The sequence below is a fragment of the Staurois parvus genome, unplaced genomic scaffold, assembly GCF_062004578.1.
Source record: "Staurois parvus isolate SC_StPar_1 unplaced genomic scaffold, SC_StPar_1.0 ptg001385l, whole genome shotgun sequence".
Taxonomy (NCBI): domain Eukaryota; kingdom Metazoa; phylum Chordata; class Amphibia; order Anura; family Ranidae; genus Staurois; species Staurois parvus.
The window spans coordinates 14,009-41,976 of record NW_028319181.1 but is presented as its reverse complement, the minus strand read 5'-3'; the positions used below and the strand labels follow the sequence as shown (position 1 = coordinate 41,976).

The 27,968-nt window shown below is 47.7% G+C and overlaps 1 protein-coding gene across 1 annotated transcript; it reads left to right on the top strand.

Moving 5' to 3' along the window:
• Window positions 1–816: 816 nt before the first annotated feature.
• LOC149436270 (dynein intermediate chain 2, ciliary-like) lies at window positions 817–27,086 on the top strand (the record flags this gene model as incomplete). The annotated part of the gene is made up of 8 exons (XM_089661790.1): window positions 817–897; window positions 5,580–5,706; window positions 10,761–10,825; window positions 16,104–16,223; window positions 16,308–16,367; window positions 19,631–19,762; window positions 21,114–21,198; window positions 26,965–27,086. Coding segments are annotated over 8 exons (792 nt in total), but the record flags the coding sequence as incomplete, so codon positions are not given.
• Between the last annotated feature and the right edge of the window lie 882 nt (window positions 27,087–27,968).

The window sequence follows — 27,968 nt, the reverse complement described above, 5'->3', positions numbered from 1 at the left end:
TAATATTAATAATATATAAATTCTGTATAATAATAATAATATATAAATCCTGTATAATAATAATAATAATAATAATAATATATAAATCCTGTATAATAATAATAATATATAAATTCTGTATAATAATAATAATAATATATAAATCCTGTATAATAATAATATATAAATTCTGTATAATAATAATATATAAATCCTGTATAATAATAATAATAATATATAAATTCTGTATAATAATAATATTATATAAATCCTGTATAATAATAATAATATATAAATTCTGTATAATAATAATAATAATATATAAATCCTGTATAATAATAATAATAATATATAAATTCTGTATAATAATAATAATATATAAATCCTGTATAATAATAATAATAATATATAAATTCTGTATAATAATAATAATAATAATAATATATAAATCCTGTATAATAATAATAATAATAATAATATATAAATCCTGTATAATAATAATAATAATATAAATCCTGTATAATAATAATAATAATATATAAATTCTGTATAATAATAATAATATATAAATCCTGTATAATAATAATAATAATATAAATCCTGTATAATAATAATATAAATCCTGTATAATAATAATAATATAAATCCTGTATAATAATAATATAAGTCCTGTATAATAATAAAGTCGGTGGTGAGTGATCACCATGTATTGTTGTTTTCAGTGGATATACTGTACATTGCAGTTCCAACCTTTGCCAGCCTCTGCCAGCCATATTCCTAGAGGAGCCGCTGTGTCAGCATTGTTATCCTTACTAATTTATTCCATTTGGTTTAAAGGAACTTAAGGAGGAATTCACTCGGATCCTGACTGCAAACAACCCTCATGCCCCCCAGAACATTGTGAGGTACAGTTTTAAGGTGAGTACCCAGGAGCACCTACCTCACAGACACACTTTTTCATTATGGCAGCACAGTGGCTAAATGGTTAGCACTTCCACCTGGCAGTACTCGGGTCGTTGGTTCGAATCCCAGCCATGGCACCACCCGTCTGGAGTTTGCATGTTTTCCCTGTGCCTGCGTGGGTTTCCTCCGGGTACTCCGGTTTTCTCCCACACTCCAAAGACATGCTGGTAGGTTAATTGGATCCTGTCTAAATTGTCCCTAGTATGTGTATGTATGAATGTGAGTTAGGGACCTTAGATTGTACGCCCCTTGAGGGTTAGGGACCTTAGATTGTACGCCCCTTGAGGGTTAGGGACCTTAGATTGTACTCCCCTTGAGGGTTAGGGACCTTAGATTGTACGCCCCTTGAGGGTTAGGGATCTTAGATTGTACGCCCCTTGAGAGTTAGGGACTGATGTGAATGTACAATATATATGTAACGGAAATTGACGGCGCTATATAAGTACCTGCAATAAATAAATATATATATTAATGTCTGATGTCATTGTGTAGAGGCAGCGGTCCCTCTGCAGAGGTCCGACACGCTCCTAATAAGTCAGATTTGCAACTCTCCAATCAGCATAGGCCAGGGGTGGGCAACTGTGGACCTCTAGCTGTTGTAGAACTACAAGTCCCATGAGGCATTGCAAAACTGACAGTTACAAGCATGACTCCCAAAGGCATGATGGGACTTGTAGTTCACCAACAGCTGGAGGGCCACAGTTGCCCACCCCTGGCCTAGAGCATGAGCTTTGCTGATAGCAGAACTAAAGGCCTTCGGAGAGATCCCACTGCTTCCACACAGAGGAAAGAGGTCTTTCTTCATTATGGAACAAACATGAGTGAAGTCAGGATTCCATGTTCCCAGTCACCAGCATTGATGGGCCGAACACCCCCCTGTTTGGATCACGGTCTACAGAATGTTCGACTGCGAACTTCGAACACGAACTGAACAATATACTGAACGGTATCTTCCTGCATCTGAGTATGTGGTCAGATCCCGCTCAGTGACTACAATCCGCCTTGAGTTCTATGATGACGTCACGTTTATTTTAGTAGTGAGACATTCATTCATGTTTCAGCTGTCAGTGGGGTTCTCCGCTGATAACTGAATGTCAACAGAATTGTCGGCATTGCCCAGATCCCCCCCCATGTGAATGAGTATGGGGTACATGGTACCGCCACCCATTCATAAAAAGTGTAGTGTAAAAAAAGGAAAGGAGACGGTCTTTCACAAGTCCTTTATTAAAAATAAAAATTTTAAAAAATGTCCCCCGAAGTAGATCCAACGTTATTCATGATGCCCGCCACTACAGCTACCCGGAAAACAAAAACCCTCCGCTCGCAATGTTATTATATAGTTTCATGACGTTACGAGGGGCGGGGTTCATCCCCACTCCCCCGTGATGTCATCACGTGCTGTAATTGGTCAAAGCATTGCACCTGGCCTGTGGTCAGGTGCATTGCTTCGACCAATCACAATGCACTGTCAGGGCCAAATGCATTGTGGGGCGTGGCAGGCAAATAGCCCGCTGAACGCCCATACCGTTCGTGTGTTCACTGAACACACAAATGGCCCTATGTTCAAGTCAAACTTAGGTTTGATTCAAATATGAAGCCCATCCCTAATCACCAATAACGGCTAAAGCATGTTTCACAGTCTCTGACCATTTTCTGCAGCAGGTATGCAATCTCAGACCATCTCCTATAGCATATTTTCAATCCATGACCATCTCTTGTAGTATTTCTTTAGTTTCTGACCGTCTCCTGCAGTATACCTGTAGTCTCTGACCATCTCCTGTACTGTGTCTGCAGTCTCTGACCATCTCCTGTACTGTGTCTGCAATCTCTGACCATCTCCTGTACTATGTCTTCAGTCTCTGACCATCTCCTGTAATGTGTCTGCAGTCTCTGACCATCTCCTGTACTATGTCTGCAGTCTCTGACCATCTCCTGTACTGTGTCTGCAATCTCTGACCATCTCCTGTACTATGTCTGCAGTCTCTGACCGTCTCCTGTACTATGTCTGCAGTCTCTGACCGTCTCCTGTACTATGTCTGCAGTCTCTGATCGTCTCCTGTACTATGTCTGCAGTCTCTGACCGTCTCCTGTACTATGTCTGCAGTCTCTGACCGTCTCCTGTACTATGTCTGCAGTCTCTGACCGTCTCCTGTACTATGTCTGCAGTCTCTGACTGTCTCCTGCAGTATACCTGTAGTCTCTGACCATCTCCTGTATTATGTCTGCAGTCTCTGACCATTATGTCTGCAGTTTCTGATCATCTCCTGTAGTATGTCTGCAGTCTCAGACCATCTCCTGTAGTATGTCTGCAGTCTCTGACCGTCTCCTGTAGTATGTCTGCAGTCTCTGACCATCTCCTGTAGTATGTCTGCAGTCTCTGACCATCTCCTGTAGTATGTCTGCAGTCTCTGACCATCTCCTGTAGTATGTCTGCAGTCTCTGACCATCTCCTGTAGTATGTCTGCAGTCTCTGACCATCTCCTGTATTATGTCTGCAGTCTCTGACCATCTCCTGTATTATGTCTCCAGTCTCTGACCGTCTCCTGTAGTATGTCTGCAGTCCCTGACCATCTTCTGCAGTATACCTGTAGTCTCTGACCGTCTGCTGTACAATGTCTGCAGTCTCTGACCATCTCCTGTAGTATGTCTGCAGTCTCTGACCATCTCCTGTAGTATGCCTGCAGTCTCTGACCATCTCCTGTACTATGTCTGCAATCTCTGACCATCTCCTGTAGTATGTCTGCAGTCTCTGACCATCTCCTGTACTATGTCTGCAATCTCTGACCATCTCCTGTAGTATGTCTGCAGTCCCTGACCATCTTCTGTACTATGTCTGCAATCTCTGACCATCTCCTGTAGTATGTCTGTAGTCTCTGACCATCTCCTGTAGTATGTCTGCAGTCCCTGACCATCTTCTGCAGTATACCTGTAGTCTGACCGTCTCCTGTAGTATGTCTGCAGTCTCTGACCGTCTCCTGTAGTATGTCTGCAGTCTCTGACCGTCTCCTGTAGTATGTCTGCAGTCTCTGACCGTCTCCTGTAGTATGTCTGCAGTCTCTGACCGTCTCCTGTAGTATGTCTGCAGTCTCTGACCGTCTCCTGTAGTATGTCTGCAGTCTCTGACCGTCTCCTGTAGTATGTCTGCAGTCTCTGACCGTCTCTGACAGTCCATGTTGTCTGTGTCCCTCCATGTGTGTTCTCTGAGCCATCATAACAGTCCATGTTGTCTGTGTCCCTCCATGTGTGTTCTCTGAGCCATCATAACAGTCCATGTTGTCTGTGTCCCTCCATGTGTGTTCTCTGAGCCATCATAACAGTCCATGTTGCCTGTGTCCCTCCATGTGTGTTCTCTGAGTCATCATAACAGTCCATGTTGTCTGTGCCCCTCCATGTGTGTTCTCTGAGCCATAATAACAGTCCATGTTGTCTGTGTCCCTCCATGTGTGTTCTCTGAGCCATAATAACAGTCCATGTTGTCTGTGTCCCTCCATGTGTGTTCTCTGAGCCATCATAACAGTCCATGTTGTCTGTGTCCCTCCATGTGTGTTCTCTGAGCCATCATGCCAGTCCATGTTGTCTGTGCCCCTCCATGTGTGTTCTCTGAGCCATCATAACAGTCCATGTTGTCTGTGTCCCTCCATGTGTGTTCTCTGAGCCATAATAACAGTCCATGTTGTCTGTGTCCCTCCATGTGTGTTCTCTGAGCCATCATAACAGTCCATGTTGTCTGTGTCCCTCCATGTGTGTTCTCTGAGCCATCATAACAGTCCATGTTGTCTGTGTCCCTCCATGTGTGTTCTCTGAGCCATCATAACAGTCCATGTTGCCTGTGTCCCTCCATGTGTGTTCTCTGAGCCATCATAACAGTCCATGTTGCCTGTGTCCCTCCATGTGTGTTCTCTGAGTCATCATAACAGTCCATGTTGTCTGTGTCCCTCCATGTGTGTTCTCTGAGTCATCATAACAGTCCATGTTGTCTGTGCCCCTCCATGTGTGTTCTCTGAGCCGTCATAACAGTCCATGTTGTCTGTGTCCCTCCATGTGTGTTCTCTGAGCCATAATAACAGTCCATGTTGTCTGTGTCCCTCCATGTGTGTTCTCTGAGCCATCATAACAGTCCATGTTGTCTGTGTCCCTCCATGTGTGTTCTCTGAGCCATCATGCCAGTCCATGTTGTCTGTGCCCCTCCATGTGTGTTCTCTGAGCCGTCATAACAGTCCATGTTGTCTGTGTCCCTCCATGTGTGTTCTCTGAGCCATAATAACAGTCCATGTTGTCTGTGTCCCTCCATGTGTGTTCTCTGAGTCATCATAACAGTCCATGTTGCCTGTGTCCCTCCATGTGTGTTCTCTGAGTCATCATAACAGTCCATGTTGTCTGTGCCCCTCCATGTGTGTTCTCTGAGCCGTCATAACAGTCCATGTTGTCTGTGTCCCTCCATGTGTGTTCTCTGAGCCATCATAACAGTCCATGTTGTCTGTGTCCCTCCATGTGTGTTCTCTGAGCCATCATAACAGTCCATGTTGTCTGCGCCCCTCCATGCGTGTTCTCTGAGCCATAATAACAGTCCATGTTGTCTGCGCCCCTCCATGTGTGTTCTCTGAGCCATCATAACAGTCCATGTTGTCTGTGTCCAGGAACGGGCCTACAGACCCATCAGCATCGTGGACCAGCTGGCTGTACACTTCTCCCTGGATGGAAACATGTTACACAAAGACTCGGACGAAGCTCGGCGGCAGAGGGCGAGGTTGGGAGTCATTGAAGGTGAGAGGTGACTTGCGGGAGCCATTTTGGCCAGTGTTGGGCTACTTTCATGCTTGGCAGCTCTGGTGTGTCATAGGAAGGCTTAACAGGAAACGTGCTGTGCTTTGAATGTTTGATTTCTCCTGCCTGTAAGCCAAGTTAAAGCGGAACTCCAGGCAAACATTTAAATACACAGATGAAATACATATAAGAGTTGTTTCATCTGAGAAATAATTGTTCTTTCTGTCCATCCAGTCCTGAGATTTAAACAGCTCTGCCACACAGCACAGCCAGGTCTAGCGCAGTAAAAAACATTTACTCACAGCCTGTAGCTGGACAGTGAAAGGAGAAGCAGCAGACTGAAGAACTAATCTCCCTGACACTCTGCTCTCTCCTCCTATCAGCATTTCAGTACAACTGATTGGCTCCGTGTGCTGCTTCTGCAGCCCCCAGTCTGAGCTTTGCTTTACGGGAACTGTAAGACACACTGTATGCATTTGCAAATACATTTAAAGTGTTAGTTCAGCTTTGCCAAAAAAAAAGAAAAGGTGAACTAACACCATATACTGCCCCATCCCCCGCCCTTCCATGTACTTACCCATGTCTATGCTATGTCATTTACAGTATATTTTAACAGAAAGTAATGTAAAACTGTTTTTTTCCACATTTTTGGTATTTTCATAGTAAAACATAAAAAACCCAATGGTTATTCATGTGGTTGTAAAGGCTGAAGGTTTTAATGCACAAAAACTCTATTGTCAGCTTCCCCCCCCCCATATACTTACCAAATCCTGATCCTGATCCAGCCCTGTGCCGAAGAGCAGCAGCACGGCTCTCTCTCCCTCCTCACTGGACTCGGTGAGAGATGAGGGAGCCATTGGCTCCTGTTGCTGTCAATCAAATCTTGTGACAAGGGGGGGGGGGGGCTAGGCCAAGCCACACTGTGTGTGTGTGTGTGTCAATGGCAGAGCCCATACATATTCCACTTATTAGACGCATAGGTGTGTGCACCCCAAAGCTGTGTGTGTGTGTGTATATATATATATATATATATATATATATATACACGGCTCAAAAAAATTAAACACTTTGAAAACCCATCAGATCTCAATGGGGAAAAATCTGCTGGATCTCTATCCTGACATGGACGGGGGATGGGTGAGGAACGTAAGGACGCCCCATCGTTTGATGGAAATGGAAATGATCGACCTACAGAGGACTGAATTCAAAGACACCCCAAAAATCAAAGAGAAGAAATGATGCAGCAGGCGAGTCCATTGTGCTGAAATGTCATTGCAGCAACCCAGAATGGCCCTCAGTAGTCTGTGTGGCCCCCACGTGCTTGTGTGCATGCCTGACAATGTCGGGAGAGGGTCCTAATGAGACCACGGATGGTGTCCTGGGGGATTTCCTCCCAGATCTGGACCAGGGTGTCACTGAGCTCCTGGACAGTCTGAGGTGCAACCTGGCGGCGTCGGATGGACCGAAACATGACATCCCAGAGGGGTTCTATTGGAATTAGGTCAGGCGAGTGTGGGGGCCATTCAGTGGTATCAATTCCTTCATCCTCCAGGAACTGCCTGCATACTCTCCCCACATGAGGCCGGGCATTGTAATGCCAGTTAAGGTGCCATTGTCTAGCCTGTAGAGGTCTGTGTGTCCCTCCATGGAGATGCCTCTCCAGACCATCACTGACCCACCACCAAAACGGTCATACTGAACCATGTTACAGGCAGCAGAACGTTCTCCACGGCTTCCCCAGACCCTTTCATGTCTGTCACATGTACTCAGGGGGAACCTGCTCTCATCTGTGAAAAGCACAGGGTGCCAGTGGTGGACCTGCCAATTCTGGTGTTCAATGGCAAATGCCAATCCAGCTCTATGGTGCCGGGCAGTGAGCACAGGGCCCACTAGAGGACGTCGGGCCCTCGGGCCACCCTCATGAAGTCTGTTTCTGATTGTTTGGTCAGAGACATTCACACCAGTGGCCTGCTGGAGGTCATTTTGTAGGGCTCTGGCAGGGCTCATCCTGTTCCTCCTTGCACAAAGGAGCAGATACCGGTCCTGCTGATGGGTTAAAGACCTTCTACAGCCCTGTCCAGCTCTCCTAGAGGAACTGCCTGTCTCCTGGAATCTCCTCCATGCTCTTGTCTCCTGGAATCTCCTCCATGCTCTTGAGACTGTGCTGGGAGACACAGCAAACCTTCTGGCAATGGTACGTATTGATGTGCCATCCTGGAGGAGTTGGACTGCCTGTGCAACCTCTGTAGGGTCCAGGTATGGCCTCATGCTACCAGTAGTGACACTGACCCTAGCCAAATGCAAAACTAGTGAGAAACAGTCAGGAAAGATGAGTAGGGAAAAAAATATCAGTGTCCTCCACCTGCAAAACTATTCCTGTTTTGGGGGTTGTCTCATTGTTGCCCATCTAGTGCACCTGTTGTTAATTTCATTAACACCAAAGCATCTAAGACTGGTGAACAACCCCCTCTGCTACTTACCTGACCAGATCCATATCCCAGGATGCTAGACTCTGATTACAATGTCTTCCTTTAATGTTTTTGAGCGGTGTGTGTATACATACATATAGAGACACACACTCCTATGCAGCTCATAGATTTACACAATTTGCTTTTCTTCCACCACAAGTAGAAGGAAAGAAAATCACTGGATGGGGGAATCCCTGCTGCTGCTCTATTGTCTTGTGACAGTGGGAGGTTTCCTCACCATCAGAATACAATGATCACTGCTGGCAGCTATAATCACAGACAGTTATCGCACCAAAAGAGCCCGACAGGCTGGTTGTACTGTCGATGGACTTCAATGCATCCAGCCTGCCTATAAACGGATTGAAAAAGGCTGGTTCCTGTTGAACCGGACGAATTTTGATCTGCCTGTGGCTGGCCATATAAATAAATGTACAAAAGAATATTAAGATGAGAGTGAGAGAGGAAGAAGAGAAACAAATAGGAAGGAAGGAAGGAAGCTTCCTTTGTATCAGAGTACTCACCGGGAGGCGGGAGGGAGGGAGGGAGGGAAGAGACTTCACTCACAGTGGTTGGATGGATCGACGGGCTGCACTTTCCCTCTTCTGACTGCTGGGTTTCAAACTTCCCACCCACACATCTCCTTCTCTGGGGCACAACATTGTTGGGGAGTGTGGGCAGAGCAGACACAGGAGGAGGAGGAGCAGAACCAGCTCTCTCTCTCCTCTCCCGTCCGTTGGGGCCCCCACAGTGGCATCAGAGCAGCCAGGGAAGCAATTGCCTCCTGACCCAGTCCGCCCCTGCCTCCAACAGTACCAATTCTTCTACAGCAGCCACTGGACTTTACAGTGCACTGAGCGTGTATGGAGGGGGCGGAGCTGGGGGCGGGACAGAGGAGGATGATGAGGCGGAGCAGGCAGAGCACTTCTTCATACTGGCAAGGAACAACACCGCTGATTGCTGTGGTGGAGACCAGGGTTGGGGGGGAGGGGATAGTTTCTGGATCCAAGCTTAAACACATTTAATGGTAAGGACGGGGACTCTGCAGCTGTTCCTTCTGTTGTAAAATGATGACACAGGCTGGGTCAAAGCCGCCACGGAGCAGCATTCAGTTGTGAAATAATAATGCGCTCGGGATGATTTGGGTGTGCTCAGGCACATCCGGCACACCCCCGTGCACACACCTGTGATTCGATGTGGCTTCCTATGATGGCACATTGAGAATAGGAGGAGTCAAGAGTTCCGGTGGGTGACTGGAGAGGGGTGGACACAGTGTTCATCCTTTCATTGAATGAGGGGTGGACCTGATGCTGATCCTTCCTATGATGGCACATGGAGAATTGGAGGAGTCAAGAGTTTCGGTGGGTGACTGGAGAGGGGTGGACACAGTGTTCATCCTTTCATTGAATGAGGGGTGGACCTGATGCTGATCCTTCCTATGATGGCACATGGAGAATAGGAGGAGTCAAGAGTTCCGGTGGGTGACTGGAGAGGGGTGGACACAGTGTTCATCCTTTCATTGAATGAGGGGTGGACCCAGTGCTGATCCTTCCCTTGAATGAGGGGTGGACCTGATGCTGATCCTTCCTATGATGGCACATGGAGAATTGGAGGAGTCAAGAGTTTCGGTGGGTGACTGGAGAGGGGTGGACACAGTGTTCATCCTTTCATTGAATGAGGGGTGGACCCAGTGCTGATCCTTCCCTTGAATGAGGGGTGGACCTGATGCTGATCCTTCCTATGATGGCACATGGAGAATTGGAGGAGTCAAGAGTTTCGGTGGGTGACTGGAGAGGGGTGGACACAGTGTTCATCCTTTCATTGAATGAGGGGTGGACCCAGTGCTGATCCTTCCCTTGAATGAGGGGTGGACCCAGTGCTGATCCTTCCTATGATGGCACATGGAGAATAGGAGGAGTCAAGAGTTCCGGTGGGTGACTGGAGAAGAGGAGGATTGGAGCTGCTCTGTTCAGAACCATTGCACAGAGCAGGTAAATATAACATGTTTGTTATTTAAAAAAATATTACTTTACAATCGTTTTAGGTACCAACAAAAAAAAGCTCCATCTGTCTACAAAAAATGATATAAAACTTATTTGACTACATTGTTGCGGAGTAATTGTCATTACAGGCCGGTACCTAAGTGGTTAATCATTCTCAAAGCCACTGGTTAGTATTACTTGAGCTCAGTTTTTGTAACTGGCCCCTACAAGCCGTTTCTGCCCTTAAAGGTTTCCCTATACAGAAACATCTCAGACACCCCCGATGTAGGCAAGCGGGCCCGCAGTTTTGCATACAATAATATTACAGTTTCTGTTATTCAAATTATATACCGGAGCAGAAAGAATGAAAGGAAGAAGAGAGCCGACTACCCTGGCGATGATCACAACCACTTGTGAGATGTATTCCTACCACATGTGTTGGTGTTACTTTCAATAAATGGTTATTAGAGAGGAAACTGCAGCTTCGGGTCCCCCTCTGTGACAGCGGCATGCCGTGTGAGAGCGCAGAGCTTACCTAGCTGAGACTGCTCTCTTCTGATCTTACTTCTCTGAGTGTAACTCTCTTCCTTTTCTTTGTGTTCTGCAGAGACTCAGACCAGCGAATCTACAGAGCCAGGAGACAAAGACACAGATGGGAAGTCTGACGCTCAGGTACTGGTCATACATCCATGCTGGTTGTGCTGTACCAGGGCATGGGGCCTTCCTGGTACTGATACTTCCCCTGAATGAGGGGTGGACAAAAGTGCTCATCCTTCGATTGAATGGGTTAGACCCGGTGCTGATCCTTCGCTTGAATGCAGGTTGGACCCGTGGTGATCTTTCCCTCAAATAGTGGGTAGACACGGGGCTGATCCTTCCCTTGAATGAGGAGGGGACCCGGCGCTGATCCTTCCCTTGAAAGGGGGGTGGACCCAGTGCTGACCCTTCCCTTGAATGGTGGGGTGGACTCAGTGCTGATCCTTCTCTTGAATTGGGGGTGGACTTGGTGTTGATCTTTCCCTTGAATGGGGGGGGGGGTGGACTTGGTGTTGACCTTTCCCTTGAATGGGGGGGTGGACCTAGTGCTGATCCTTCCCTTAAATGGTGGGGTGGACCCAGTGCTGATTCTTCCCTTGAATGGTGGGGTGGACCCAGTGCTGATCCTTCCCTTGAATGGTGGGGTGGACCCAGTGCTGATCCTTCCTTTGAGTGGTGGGGTGGACCTGATGCTGATTATTCCCTTGAATGGGGGGGGGGGGGTGGACCTGATGCTGATTATTCCCTTGAATGGTGGGGGGGTGGGCCCAGTGCTGACCCTTCCCTTGAATGGGAGGTGAACCCAGTGCTGATCCTTCTTTTGAATGGGGGGAGGACTTGGTGTTGATCCTTCCCTTGAATGGGGGGGGGTGGGGGTGGACCCAGTGCTGATCCTTCCCTTGAGTGGTAGGGTGGACCTGATGCTGATCCTTCCCTTGAATGTGGGTTGGACCTAGTACTGAGCCTTCCCTTGAATGGGGGGTAGACCCAGTGCTGTTCCTTCTGTTCAATGGGGGGGTGGACCTGATGCTGATCCTTCCCTTGGATGGGGGGTGGACCTGGTTTTGATCCTACTCTTGAAGGGGAGTTTAACCTGGTGCTGATCCTTCCCTTGAATGGGGGGTGGACCCAGTGCTGATTCTTCCCTTGAATGCGGGTTGGATCCAGTGCTGAGCCTTTCCTTGAATGGGGGGAAGTGGACCCAGTGCTCATCCTTCTGTTCAATGGGGGGGGTAGACCTGGTACTGATCTTCCCTTAAATGGGGGGGTGGACCTAGTGCTGATCCTTCCCTTGAATGGGGGGTGGACCCAGTGCTGATCCTTTCCTTTGAATAGAGGGTGGACCTGGCTGGTACTGATCCTTCATGGTGACTGAGCAGCTGCACTGTGCACCTATCACAATGCTTGTCTCAGGTCTTCACATATCCGGCTTATCGATTAGGAAAAATACCCATGGCAACCAAATTCCAGAGTCTTGAATCATCATTTCTATTGGTTGGTATGAGTCACAGCTCTCGATTTGCTGTTTGCATTTTATCCAAAGCTAGTTTTATGGGTTTTTTGGGCCTGTTGATCTTGCTCAGAAGAATATATCAGTGACAGTTGTGTGGGAGTGGGTGGTGACATCAATCAGCCGTCATTAGCCATGCCCATGCTATTGCCCAGGTCTGTTTCTCTATGCTTCCTGCAGAATGCTCACAAGACCAACGAGTCACCAATCTCTAAAATCGACCGTACTAGTGTCTGCAGAGACGTTGGTAACAGATTAGACACCCATAGGCAGCCACTGCTGGGCTTGGCTGATGGGACCTGGGCCCAGTACAGCTTGTACCTAGTATGAGGGCTGCCCATATACATATATGTAATATATTCGACCAAGCTGGCTTTCCACACAGTCATCTCCTGTAGCCACACCTCTCAGAAGCATTTAGCCTCAGTTAGGCTTAGTCGTAGAGGTGTGAGTGGCCAGGATGGGCCATCAGCTCTTACTAAGTGCTGGGTGCCCTTCGATGGTGTTATGTTAATGTAACTCATTACATAAAGGTCAATTCTCACGGTGGGGGACCTCGCTATGTGTTTTTTGGCACTGAGGCCACTGCAACGTTGCACGCTCTTTTCTTACCTGCCTGGGCCTTTTTGGCTTGGACTGGAGGACTTCTTTTATTCTGGCCAAAAGGCCCTCCATTGTATTGCACACATCTTTGAAGCACTTATCCTCTTCCCCCTCCCCTGTTTTATTTGCCGTGTGTCACTTGCACTTTTTGCATAGCACATATGCACCCCCAATTTAGTAGGGTGTAGGTCCTCGGACTTGCTGTGAACATCTTGGGGGGGAGGGCACATGGGTTCTTGTTCAGGCTTTTCCCCTCCCATGGGGTCTCCCTTCTGGGGAGCCCCACCTAGTACTTGGAATGGCCTTGCTTCGGCAGGTCTCCTAAAGAAAGAGGTCCACCTGGTTTTGACCAAGTGGGCCATGAGTATTCCAGGCCATAGCAGGAGCCCATCGTCCTTGGGGATCAGGGCCAGGGTCCTTTCACTTCGGAGGACGATCATGTGTGCACCCTATGCACGTTTGTTGCGTGCTTGCTTTTTTATGCACCAGTGTTAAGTTTTGTGACTGTTTCACTACACTTTGCATAAAGGTGAAAGGTACTTAGCCATTTAATGCCCGCCTGCGATGTACTGCAGAGGGGTGGCCATGGTAGGTAAAGCAACATACCCATACGTCGCTGCCTCGGGTATCGGGTGTGCGCATGTGGGGGCCTGTCAGCAAGTCCCTGCCAATGATTCATGGCTAGGACCTGCTGATCCGCTGTGTACAATCACAGCCCAGAGCCCTGTGTTGCCAGTCCCACACAAGGCTCTGTACAGAGGGAAAGATCTCTGTGTTTTTCATCCCTGCAATGCAGGGATGAGAAAGAGAGATCTATTCGTAAAAGCAGCACACTTTACACATATTACACGTTGTTAGGCACACATTTACCCCTTGGTTGCCCTAGATGTTAACCCCTTCCCAGCCAGTGTCATAAGTACAATGACAGTGAATAGTATTATCACTGATCACTGTATTAGTGTCACTGGTAAAGTCAATGGCAGTTGTTGAGTTCCTCCCACCGTTAGTTAGTGTCAGATTGCCTAACGCCCTATCACAGTCCCATTATTAAAGCTGCTTATCACCACCATTAGCAGTATAAAAAAAAATAATAAATAAAAATTCCAGTATATAGTTGTGTTCAAAATAATAGCAGTGTGTTGAAAAAAGTGAATGAAGCTGAAAATCCTTCTAATAGCTTTTATTTCCATCCACACAAATGCATTGGGAACACGACACATTCTATTCCAAATCAAAACATGAAGAAATATATATCAAATTTGTGTTGTTCCTCTAAAAAAAATGGAAGAAAAGTGAATATTAGACGGTTCAACAAAATGGCAGTGTTTGTATTCTTCTTTACAAACTCAAACATTCACTATATAAACTGAGAAATGTTTGAAGATTTTGCTTTCCTTTGAATGACTTCATGAATATTTGGTTGTAGTCGCACTGTTTCTGAGAACTGCTGTACATCTGTGTTGCATGGAGTCACCCAACTTCTGGCCCCTGTGATCAGGTATTCCAGCCCAGGATGATTGGACCACATTCCACAGTTCTTCTCTATTTCTTGGTTTTGCCTCAGAAACGGCATTTTTGATGTCACCCCACAAGTTTTCTATTGGATGAAGATCCGGGGATTGGGCTGGCCACTCCATAACGTCCATCTTGTTGGTCTGGAACCAAGATGTTGGACGTTTACTGGTGTGTTTGGGGTCGTTGTCTTGTTGGAACACCCATTTCAAGGGCATTTCCTCTTCAGCATAAGGCAGCATGACCTCTTCAAGTATTCTGATGTATTCAAACTGATCCATGATCCCTGGTATGCGATAAATAGGCCCAACACCATAGTATGAGAAACATCCCCATATCATGATGATTGCACCACCATGCTTCACGGTCTTCACAGTGTACTGTGGCTTGAATTCAGTGTTTGGGGGTCATCTGACAAAGTGTCTCCGCCCACTAGACCCAAAAAGAACAATCTTACTTTCATCAGTCCACAAAATGTTGCGCCATTTCTCTTTAGGCCGGTCAATGTGCTCTTTGGCAGATTGTAACCTCTTCAACACGTCTTTTCTCCAACAGTGGGACTTTGCGGGGACTTCTTGCAGATAGCTTGGCTTCACATCGGCGTCTTCTAATTGTAACAGTCCTCACAGGGAACGTCACACCTTCTTTCATCTTCCTGGAGCTGATTGTTGGCTGAGTCCGCGCCATTTTGGCTATTCTTCTATCCATTCCAATGGTAGTTTTTCGCTTTCTTCCACGTCTTTAAGGCTTTGGTTGCCATTTTAAAGCATTTGCCATCATTATAGCTGAGCAGCCGATCATTTTCTGCACTTCTTTATATGTTTTCCCCTCTCCAATCAACTTTTTTAATCAAGGTACGCTGTTCTTCTGAACAATGTCTGGAACGACCCATTTTCCTCAGAATTTCAGAGAGAAATGCACTGTAACCAGCATGTACAACATTTGCTGCCTTCCTTCCTTAAATAAGGGCAATAATTGCCACCTCTTTTTCAAAGAATGAATGACCTCACTAATAGAACTCCACACGGCTATTATTGTGAACACGCCCCTTTCAATGAGTGATTCAATGACACAGAATCAGCAGCATGCATGTCATGACTGTTGGGTCTGTTGGATTTCTATTACTCTACTACACCTGCTAGGAAATTATCTGCCATGTAGAAATATCATTTCCACCAAAAACAGTGATTGATCCAGTTAGTGATGTCTGACTGCTAATATTTTGAACACAACTGTATATACTTTAGTTTGTAGACGCTATTCACGTAAACCAATCAATATACATTTATCGAGATTTTTTTTATTTATTTTTTTTATCAAAGACATGTAGCAGAATACATTTTGGACAAAATTTATGAAGAGATTTGATTTTTTTTTCTTAATTTTATTGGATATGTTTTATAGTAGAAATTAAAAATATTTTTTTTTACAAAATGTTAATTTATTTTTTCATTTATAAAAAAAAATAGAAAAAACAGTGGTGATGATATACCACCAAAAGAAAGCTCTATTTGCGTGAAAAAAATTATATAAATTTTGCTTGGGTACAGCACTGCATAACCGCGCAATTACCAGGTAAAGTAGTGTACTGCGGTATAGGGGAAAAAATGGCCTGGGCATGAAGGGGTGTAAAACCTTCCGGAGCTCACATTGCTATAATAAAAAAAAAAAATAAATAAATAAAAAAACAAATTCCTTCCCTTTGAGAAAAAGGTAAGGATAGCAGCGTGAGGTCAGATTTGGTGCAATCAGGGATTTAATTGGTGTATGCTGTGGTTGTGTCCCCAGACAAGTGAAGAATGGACAGAAGGTGAAGAAATATCATCCAGGAACAAGAAGGAGAGAAAACTGACCAACCAGTTCAATTTCAGCGAGAGAGCGTCCCAGAGCATTAACAACCCCCTGCGGGTGAGTCCCGGGAATGGCGGCGGATTCATATGATCATGTTGATACGATGTTCATCTCACACATCTCACTGTATTCATGTTCTAGGAGCGAGCGTCTCAGACAGAGCCGCCTCCAAGGGCCACCTTCTCCTCCACTGCAAACCAGGTACCTTTATTCTCTGTGCCATTATTATTATAAAGTAGGTGAAGTGTTTTATAGCACAGCTGCACGCAGAAGCTCCCCTTTTTATTTATTTAGAAAAAAAGGTCCTGTGAAAAAACACATGCATCCTGTTATCACTGTAGTGAATGTAGACAGGGACAGGCTGTAAAGAGACTGCAGCAGTATTAAAATGTATCAAAAGGTAAAAACCTCTCGAGGGATAGGACCGCTGGAGCAAAGGTAAGTGGTCAGGAGCACGTATCGCACAGAGTGCAGTGGTCAGGAGTGCATATCGTACAGAAAGCAGTGGTCAGGAGTGCATATCGCACAGAGTGCAGTGGTCAGGAGTGCATAGCGCGCAGAGAGCAGTGGTCAGGAGTGCATATCGCACAGAGTGCAGTGGTCAAGAGTGCATATCGCACAGAGTGCAGTGATCAGGAGTGCATAGCGCACAGAGAGCAGTGGTCAGGAGTGCATAGCGCACAGAGAGCAGTGGTCAGGAGTGCATAGCGCACAGAGAGCAGTGGTCAGGAGTGCATAGCGCACAGAGAGCAGTGGTCAAGAGTGCATATCGCACAGAGTGCAGTGATCAGGAGTGCATATCGCACAGAGTGCAGTGGTCAGGAGTGCATATCGCACAGAGTGCAGTGGTCAGGAGTGCATATCGCACAGAGTGCAGTGATCAGGAGTGCATATCGCACAGAGTGCAGTGGTCAAGAGTGCATATCGCACAGAGTGCAGTGGTCAGGAGTGCATATCGCACAGAGTGCAGTGGTCAGGAGTGCATATCGCACAGAGTGCAGTGGTCAGGAGTGCATATCGCACAGAGTGCAGTGATCAGGAGTGCATATCGCACAGAGTGCAGTGGTCAGGAGTGCATATCGCACAGAGTGCAGTGGTCAGGAGTGCATATCGCACAGAGTGCAGTGGTCAGGAGTGCATATCGCACAGAGTGCAGTGGTCAGGAGTGCATATCGCACAGAGTGCAGTGGTCAGGAGTGCATATCACACTCTCTGCTGCAGAGAGACTCATACAGGGGATCGGTTCCAGGCCCCCCACCCCCACAGTGTTGCTGAGTTTCCTCGTTTTCTTCCCACCGGCAGCTGCAAGCACACAATAGGATCCTGCAGGATGGTGAGTGTGGGAAAGGTCCAGTAAATATGTCACATTTACCAGCCCCTTTCTTTGCCGAAATGAACACAATGAGTGAACAGTACGATTCACTCACTGTGTTCATTCATACCCCAAGCATAGTAAACTGTGGTTATTTTTTTTTTAAACCACACTCCCTGAACTGGATGAGAGACGGAACTCTCAGTTGCAGCAGGAGAAGAGATCTGCCTGTCATATCCAGCATTAATGAAACTGTCATTTCCACAGGAATCAGCAGAACTTTGGACCTAGCATAGTCTTCATGAAGTCAATGATTTCACTGGTCGCCCTTCCTATTCTTCTTCACCATGGTGACACTGTACTACTTGTGGGGGGTGATGAAGATTTTTTTTTTACACTGATTGCTTTTACATCCATAAAGGCTGTAAAAGCAATAATTTCTCCTTCTCCCTGGCTGCATTCTTGCAGCCATTGAGAACTACTGTGTGAGCTGTGATTGGTCACAGCTTGTCACATGGTACAAGGCTGTTGTGAATAGCTCTGTACCATGTGATCTCTGTGATCATTCACAGATTTCACACGTAGTAAGCAATTATGTCAGAAGTGACATCTTACTTACTACTCTGCATGTGATCACTAATTGGCCAATCAGTGATCACATGGTTGGGACCTCACACAGAGGTCCCGTACAGCGATCTGTGTTCCATTGTGTCCGGAGGGCAGGGAGCGTGCACAGGCAATGGGTGCGGGGTGACGTTTAGAAACGTCCACCCGCATCGACATCGTTCCCGTCTGGCCGTTTATCGACATGGGCCGGACCGGAAGGCAATGGATGCGGGGTGACCAGGGGCGGACTGACAACTCATGGGGCCCCTGTGTCCTTGCCCAAACTCTAAAAAGCCTATGAAAAAGGTATCAGGTGTATCTCATGGGGCCCCCTACTGACCCCGGGCCCTTGGACAGTTTCCAAATGGTCAGTCCGCCCCTGGGGGTGACGTTTAGAAATGTCCACCCCCATCAGCAGCGCTCCCGCCTGGCTGTTTATCTACAAGGGCTGGATGGGAAGAGGTTAATGAAGGATTCAGATGATCACTGATTGGCCAATCAGTGATCACATGGTTGGGACCTCACACAGAGGTCCCATACAGCGATTGGTGTTCCACTGTGTCCGGAGGACAGGGAGCGCGCACAGGCAATGGGTGCGGGGTGACGTTTAGAAACGTCCACCCGCATCGGCAGCGCTCCCGTCTGGCCGTTTATCTACAAGGGACGGGCCGGAAGAGGTTAATAAAGAATTCAGAAGCCAGTCTTACCAATACCAGACTTTTAGATCCGGCTCCGCAAGGTGTCGCGTGCTCCCAGGGAGCGCGCACAGTCCAAAATGGCGGGCGCCGTTTATGAACGGCAACCCGCTCCTGCACTGCTCCCGTCCGGCCGTTTATATACATGGATGGGCCGGACGGGAAGTGGTTAATAAAAAATTAAAAACCCAGTGGTGATCAAATACCACCAAAAAAGCTATATTTTTGTGAAAAAAAATATAAATGTCATTTGTGTACAGTGTTGCATGACCATGCAATTACCAGTAGTGCAGTGCTAAATAGCAAAGAGCTCAAGTGGTTGAAAAAATTAGCATTTACCATGACTTGGGAAGCAAATGTTGAAGTTCTGTCCAATGACATTTGTCAAGTCTCTGTCGGCATTCTGCTGAAAATCTGCCTGTGTATGGCCAGCCGAGGGCACCGTTCCTCTCCGAGATTTGGGATGAGATTTGGTGGTCTGCACTGCGCTCCTCGTTGGAGGATCTGACATGAGGCTGAACAGAACAATAAAGAATTCCAAAACCTGAAAAAAGTTTCCAGATTGGCGTTCCCTGATCACTGATTATCATAGATCAGGGGCGGACTGACAACTCATGGGGCCCCCGGGCAATAGGGGGTCATGGGGCCCCTGTGTCCTTGCCCAAACTCAAAAAAGCCTATGAAAAAGGTACCAGGGGCATCTCATGGGGCCCCCTACTGACCCCGGGCCCTCGGGCAGTGCTCGAATGGTCAGTCCGGCCCTGTCATAGATCACAAACCTTCGTACTCCTGGTCAGGGATTGGTTGGATGAAGGGCGGCACGGGAAATCATGTGACTTTCTCTATTGTAGTGGGAAATCTATGACGCCTATGTAGAGGAATTACAGAAACAGGAGAAGATGAAAGAGAAGCAAAAGGCACCGGCGGGCAAGAAAGAGGAGGAAACCAATTCCAGGAGGAAACTGCCCACTGCCGAATCTCAGGTAGGTATCATGCTGTGTCCATCGTTTCCACCATTACTGTGCTGACTTCCTGCTCTGCACACCGTCTGTGCCCATTATGAGGGGTTCCCACCATCCCCGTGCTGAGTTCCTGGGTCTGTACACCAGCTGTGCCCATTATGAGGGGTTCCCACCATCCCTGTGCTGAGTTCTTGCTCTGTACACCCGCTGTGCCCATTATGAGGGGTTCCCACCATCCCTGTGCTTAGTTCCCGGCTCTGCACACCGTCTGTGCCCATTATGAGGGGCTCACAGCAACCCTGTGCTGAGTTCCCGGGTCTGTACACCCGCTGTGCCCATTATGAGGGGTTCCCACCATCCCTGTGCTGAGTTCCTGCTCTGCACACCCACTGTGCCCATTATGAGGGGTTCCCACCATCCCTGTGCTGAGTTCCTAGGTCTGCACACCCGCTGTGCCCGTTATGAGGGGTTCACACCATCCCTGTGCTGAGTTCCCGGGTCTGTACACCCGCTGTGCCCGTTATGAGGGGTTCACACCATCCCTGTGCTGAGTTCCCGGGTCTGTACACCCGCTGTGTCCATTATGAGGGGTTCCCACCATCCCTGTGCTGAGTTCCTGGGTCTGTACACCCGCTGTGCCCATTATGAGGGGTTCCCACCATCCCTGTGCTGAGTCCCCGGGTCTGTACACTGTCTGTGTTTATTTTGAGGGGTTCCCACCATCCCTGTGCTGAGTTCCCCGGTCTGTACACCCTCTGTGCCCATTATGAGGGGTTCCCACCATCCCTGTGCTGGGTTCCCGGGTCTGTACACCCTCTGTGCCCATTATGAGGGGTTCTCACCATCCCTGTGCTGAGTTCCCAGGTCTGTACACCTGCTGTGCCCATTATGAGGGGTTCACACCATCCCTGTGCTGAGTTCCCAGGTCTGTACACCCGCTGTGCCCATTATGAGGGGTTCACACCATCCCTGTGCTGAGTTCCCGGGTCTGTACACCCTCTGTGCCCATTATGAGGGGTTCTCACCATCCCTGTGCTGAGTTCCCAGGTCTGTACACCTGCTGTGCCTAATTTACCTAAAATAGACCTGTCAGCAGAACATACAGTCCTGTTTCACAATGTCATGGAGGTGCACACAGTTGTGGGATATCAGGGGTGAAGTGCTGAGTTCCTCTCGGTATCTGTTTACTGAGCACACCCAGAGTGGGTACAGAGGAGGAAAGGCCCTAAATTGCCTATGTGTAGTATATAGTGCTGACAGGTTCTCTTTAGTGTTCTCTTTCCATCTGTTCATTGCGAGGTCTTCTGCCTTTATACAGTTTGAGTTTAGAATATGTAGGATGATTCTGATCATTTTTCATTTTTTGGCGCAGAGCGATGACATCAGCAAAGTTGCGAAGTCTAGTAAGATCATGGAGAGGATGGTGAACCAGAACACATTTGATGACATCACACAAGGTATTGTTCACATACATAGAGAGGAGGCTTCAGGGACTATAGAGATCTGCTTGGATATCCTCTGACCAGGAGGGTACATGCAGGTCACCATATGAGGAGGACATCTCAGAGACTGTAGAGATCTCCTCAGGTATCCTATGGCCGGGAGGGTACATGCAGGTCACCATATGAGGAGGACATCTCAGAGACTGTAGAGATCTCCTCAGGTATCCTATGGCCGGGAGGGTACATGCAGGTCACCATATGAGGAGGACATCTCAGAGACTGTAGAGATCTCCTCAGGTATCCTATGGCCAAGAGGGTACATGCAGGTCACCATATGAGGAGGACATCTCAGGGATTGTAGAGATCTCTTCAGGTATCCTATGGCCGGGAGGGTACATGCAGGTCACCATATGAGGAGGACATCTCAGGGACTGTAGAGATCTCCTCAGGTATCCTATGGCCGGGAGGGTACATGCAGGTCACCATATGAGGAGGACATCTCAGGGACTGTAGAGATCTCCTCAGGTATCCTATGGCCAAGAGGGTACATGCAGGTCACCATATGAGGAGGACATCTCAGAGACTGTAGAGATCTCCTCAGGTATCCTATGGCCGGGAGGGTACATGCAGGTCACCATTTGAGGAGGACATCTCAGGGATTGTAGAGATCTCCTCAGGTATCCTATGGCCAGGAGGGTACATGCAGGTTACCATATGAGGTGGACATCTCAGGGACTGTAGAGATCTCCTCAGGTATCCTATGGCCGGGAGGGTACATGCAGGTCACCATATGAGGAGGACATCTCAGAGACTGTAGAGATCTCCTCAGGTATCCTATGGCCGGGAGGGTACATGCAGGTCACCATATGAGGAGGACATCTCAGAGACTGTAGAGATCTCCTCAGGTATCCTATGGCCAAGAGGGTACATGCAGGTCACCATATGAGGAGGACATCTCAGGGATTGTAGAGATCTCTTCAGGTATCCTATGGCCAGGAGGGTACATGCAGGTCACCATATGAGGAGGACATCTCAGAGACTGTAGAGATCTCCTCAGGTATCCTATGGCCAAGAGGGTACATGCAGGTCACCATATGAGGAGGACATCTCAGGGATTGTAGAGATCTCTTCAGGTATCCTATGGCCAGGAGGGTACATGCAGGTCACCATATGAGGAGGACATCTCAGGGATTGTAGAGATCTCCTCAGGTATCCTATGGCCAGGAGGGTACATGCAGGTCACCATATGAGGAGGACATCTCAGGGTATGTAGAGATCTCCTCAGGTATCTTATGGCCAGGATGGTACATGCAGGTCACCATATGAGGAGGACATCTCAGGGACTGTAGAGATCTCCTCAGGTATCCTATGGCCAGGAGGGTACATGCAGGTCACCATATGAGGAGGACATCTCAGGGACTGTAGAGATCTCCTCAGGTATCCTATGGCCAGGAGAGTACATGCAGGTCACCATATGATGATGAGGAGGCCTCTGAAATGATAGAGATATATGCTTGGGTATCCTGTAGCCAGGATGTTAGATGCAGGTCACCATATGATGAGGAGGAAACCTCAGGAACTTTAGAAACCTTCTTGGGTATCCCATGGCTAGGATGGTACATACAGGTCACCATATAAGGAGGGGGCCTCAGAGACTATGGAGATCTTCTCAGGTATTCCATAGTCAGGATGGTAGTTACAGGTCACTATGTGATGAAGTGTGAGGGACTATAAATTTATGCTTGGGTATCCTATGTCCTGAATAGTAGATGCAGGTCACCATATAAGGAGGAGGAAACTCAGGAACTTTAGGGATCTTTGGTATCCCATGGCCAGGAAGGTAGATGCGGGTTACCATAAAAGTGGGAGGCCTCAGGGACTATGGAGATATGCTTGTTATTCCAATGGGCAGGGCGCTAAATGCAGCTCACCATGTGATGTGGAGGCCCCAGGAACTATAGAGATCTTTTTGGATATCCCATGGCCAGGGTGGTACATGCAGAACACCATAGTAGGAGGATCCCTCAGTAACTATAGAGATCTTCTTGGATACCCCATGGTCAGGATGGTAGATGCAGGTCACCATAGTAGGAGGAGGCCTCAGTAACTATAGAGATCTTCTTGGATACCCCATGGTCAGGATGGTAGATGCAGGTCACCATAGAAGGAGGAGGCATCAGTAACTATAGAGATCTTCTTGGATACCCCATGGTCAGGATGGTAGATGCAGGTCACCATAGTAGGAGGATCCCTCAGTAACTATAGAGATCTTCTGGGATACCCCATGGTCAGGATGGTAGATGCAGGTCACCATAGTAGGAGGAGGCCTCAGTAACTATAGAGATCTTCTTGGATACCCCATGGTCAGGATGGTAGATGCAGGTAACCATAGAAGGAGGAGGCATCAGTAACTATAGAGATCTTCTGGGATACCCCATGGTCAGGATGGTAGATGCAGGTCACCATAGTAGGAGGATCCCTCAGTAACTATAGAGATCTTCTGAGATACCCCATGGTCAGGATGGTAGATGCAGGTCATCATAGTGATCCCTCAGTAACTATAGAGATCTTCTTGGATACCCCATGGTCAGGATGGTAGATGCAGGTCACCATAGTGATCCCTCAGTAACTATAGAGATCTTCTTGGATACCCCATGGTCAGGATGGTAGATGCAGGTCACCATAGTGATCCCTCAGTAACTATAGAGATCTTCTTGGATACCCCATGGTCAGGATGGTAGATGTAGGTCACCATAGTGATCCCTCAGTAACTATAAGAGATCTTCTGAGATACCCCATGGTCAGCATGGTAGATGCAGGTCACCATAGTAGGAGGATCCCTCAGTAACTATAGAGATCTTCTGAGATACCCCATGGTCAGGATGGTAGATGCAGGTCACCATAGTGATCCCTCAGTAACTATAGAGATCTTCTTGGATACCCCATGGTCAGGATGGTAGATGCAGGTCACCATAGTGATCCCTCAGTAACTATAGAGATCTTCTGGGATACCCCATGGTCAGGATGGTAGATGAAGGTCACCATAGTGATCCCTCAGTAACTATAGAGATCTTCTTGGATACCCCATGGTCAGGATGGTAGATGCAGGTCACCATAGTGATCCCTCAGTAACTATAGAGATCTTCTTGGATACCCCATGGTCAGGATGGTAGATGTAGGTCACCATAGTAGGAGGATCCCTCAGTAACTATAGAGATCTTCTTGGATACCCCATGGTCAGGATGGTAGATGCAGGTCACCATAGTGATCCCTCAGTAACTATAGAGATCTTCTTGGATACCCCATGGTCAGGATGGTAGATGCAGGTCACCATAGTAGGAGGAGACCTCAGAGACTATAGAGTTCTGCTTGGGTATCCCACAGCCGGATTAGTGATTGCAAGTCACCATATGAGGAACCCTCTGCATATGATCATCCTATGGGGACAATTAAGCTGAAAGTACAGATGTCCTGCAGGTTTAGCTTCTTCCCAATCCTGCAATTTCTGACAATTTCTTTTGATGAATGCAATTCATATCATATTTTTGAAAAACACACCCAAAACCAAAGAGCCTGTTTAAACCTAAACTGGAACGCGTCCAGCCAATGTTCTATTATTTGTAACTACCAAGTGGACTTCATACACACGGACCTCACACTCCATAACAGCAGTGTGAACAGCCAAGGCATTTGTGAAGCTTTCAGAGTAGTTTTCTTGGTGCCAGGGCTCCCAATATGATCAATGTTTAGGGTGCTTCAAAGACATGAAGGACTTGTTTACACTTGCAGTGCCCTCCGAAGAGTGATCCACAGTACATCATTATCCAGAGGGTGTTGACAAGTGGTGGGAAGGCAACATAATGCCTGTTTTGACTCCTTAAACCCTGCACTACCACACTGCAATTGTGCACGCTGTAGATGGTTGTGGGGTGGTTGCAGCGTGGCCCTTGTTCAGACAGATGGGTTGCATTCCGTGGGCAGTACTGCATGCCAGACATGGCAGAGGTTAGTTTTTGTCATGCACATGGTGTTACGGAACCGGACCCCGACTGCTCGAGGGTATTTCCGTTAGACTCCCGCTTCCCTGTCCGAACACAGATCCACGGACACAGATCCACGGGCACAGATCTACGGACACCACTTGAAGTAAAACCAGGAAATAAGACTGCTTTTACCACAGACACGAGATATATACATCCAAGGGAACAACCCCCCCTCACTGCATATGGACACAGGGCGGGGCAAACCAAATCTAGCAACATGAGACACATCAGCAGACACCCCCCACCAAGCCAATACACAAACACATACATCCCATAATAGTTTGCTCCCAAGCAAGACACACAATAGAACAATGGGATACACCACATGGCAGTAAACAATGAACAACCCCCCACCCCAATATTAGGACAGATCACCCTGTACCCCTAACAGGCACAGGGTGACTTACACATAAGAGGTATATGGGGAGCTGAGACAGGGGTCTCCCCACCTCTCCAAAGGGGGCTGTGTTCCATGGGCCCCCCATCCAAAGACACTCCCGTCACACATGGCATGTATACGCCCCTGTGTGCCCCTGAATCAAGGTATAAAAATGCTCCAGTACCTGTATTGCTGCCCTCCTACCCCTCCTTATACTTTCCTCACTCGATCCAGCGTTGTACCCATTTGTAGAGGCTTTGCCCGCCCTCACAGGCTTCTGGTTCCTGCTGCTGTCAGTCAGATCCTGTGATGAGGGAGCAGGGGGCGGGGCCTGGCCGTGCTGTGTGTGTCTATGGATGCAGGCAGTGCAGCTCAGGATCGAGCCAGCAGGTGTGCCACCATAGAAAGAGGCATCCTACGGTGTCACACAGTGACTTAATGGTTAGCACTTCTGCCTGGCGGGACTAGGGTTGCTGGTTCAAATCCCAACTACGGCACCACTTGCCTGGAGTTTGCATGTGCTGCTTGTGGGTTTCCTCCGGGTACTCTGGCTTCCTCCCACACTCCAAAGACATGCTGGTAGGTGAATCGGCTCCTGTCTACATTGGTCCTAGTATGTATATGTATGAATGTGAGTTGGGGACCTTAGATTGTACGCCCCTTGAGGGTTACCCTAGGTTCACATCTGTGTGGGTGGTGCCGCTGTGGACCCGCACAGAGAAATGCAGACCTGCGGGCGGGTGCCATTACTTCTAATGTGCCCGCGGCACCACCCGCACAGATGTGAACCTAGGGTAACACTCGAGAGGCGTACACTCGAGGGCCGCCCACACTAGAAAACGCAACCACACTGGGAACCTCGGGTGCCTTTTCCAAAGAAGTGCCGGGACTTCTCTGCGTGTCACAGGGCACAGGAGTCCATTCAAATGAACGGGCTCTCGTACCCGTGCAAAACGTGGCCCGCATGGCCACATAGATGTGATCAGGGGGTCAGGAACTGATGGGAATGTACAATATATATGTAAAGCGCTGCGTAAATTGATGGCGCTATATAAGTACCTGAAATAAATAAAATAATAAATAATAAATGGCGGCACGCCAAGAAGAGGTGGAGCCAGGAGCACCGGCAGGGGACCCCAAAAGAGGAGGATCAGGGACACTCTGTGCAATTCTGTTTTGCACAGAGCAGGTAAGTAAAACATGCTTGTTATTTAAAAAAATAAAACTCAATCGCATGTTTTTACCATCCCCCAACTGAAAGTGTAAACCAGCGGGGATGCTGGGATTTGTAGTTTGTGGGGTTGTGCAGAAGCTGCTGAAGTGACATCGCTCTATTAACATCGTCTCTTGTATCTTCAGACTTCAAGTACTTTGAGGATGTCGCTGACGAGTTCCGGGAACAAGAAGGAACGCTTCTGCCGCTATGGAGGTTTCAGTACGATAAAGCCAAACGCCTGGCTGTGACTGCCCTCTGCTGGTGAGTACAGGAAGTGGAAGTAATGTGCCCAAGGCTGGTACTGTCTAAATAAATTCTTCCTGTGAATTGTCCATGAAAATGAAATGATGAGATCCACTGTGACGATGGGAGCCTAGAGTAATCCTGTCATTAAAGGGGGTGTATGGTGGTGTGTGTGTTTGTTTGTTTTTTTCACATAGCTGACCTTTCTTTTCTCAGGAATATTATTTATTGCATTCAGTAAATGTAAAATTTTGCACATTAATATTTTTTTATAATTACACTCACTGGCCACTTTATTTTCCTCTTTGCACTTTTACTCACAAGTTGTGTTCCTTGCTGTAGTCACCTCTGTGATGGCGTGTCTAAGCTGGCAGCCATGCCCTGTGAATTATTATTATATAGGAGTCACACTCACCGGCCACTTTATTAGGTACACCTTGGTAGTGCCAAGAAAGTCTCCCCCACACCATGACACCACCACCACCAGCCTGAGCCATGGGTACAAGGCAGGATGGATCCACCACTCCATGACACCACCACCACCAGCCTGAGCCATGGATTCAAGGCAGGATGGATCCCCCACACCGAGACACCACCACCACCAGCCTGAGCCATGGATACAAGGCAGGATGGATCCCCCACACCATGACACCACCACCACCAGCCTGAGCCATGGATTCAAGGCAGGATGGATCCACCACTCCATGACACCACCACCACCAGCCTCAGCCATGGATTCAAGGCAGGATGGATCCCCCACACCGAGACACCACCACCACCAGCCTGAGCCATGGGTACAAGGCAGGATGGATCCACCACTCCATGACACCACCACCACCAGCCTGAGCCATGGATTCAAGGCAGGATGGATCCCCCACACCGAGACACCACCACCACCAGCCTG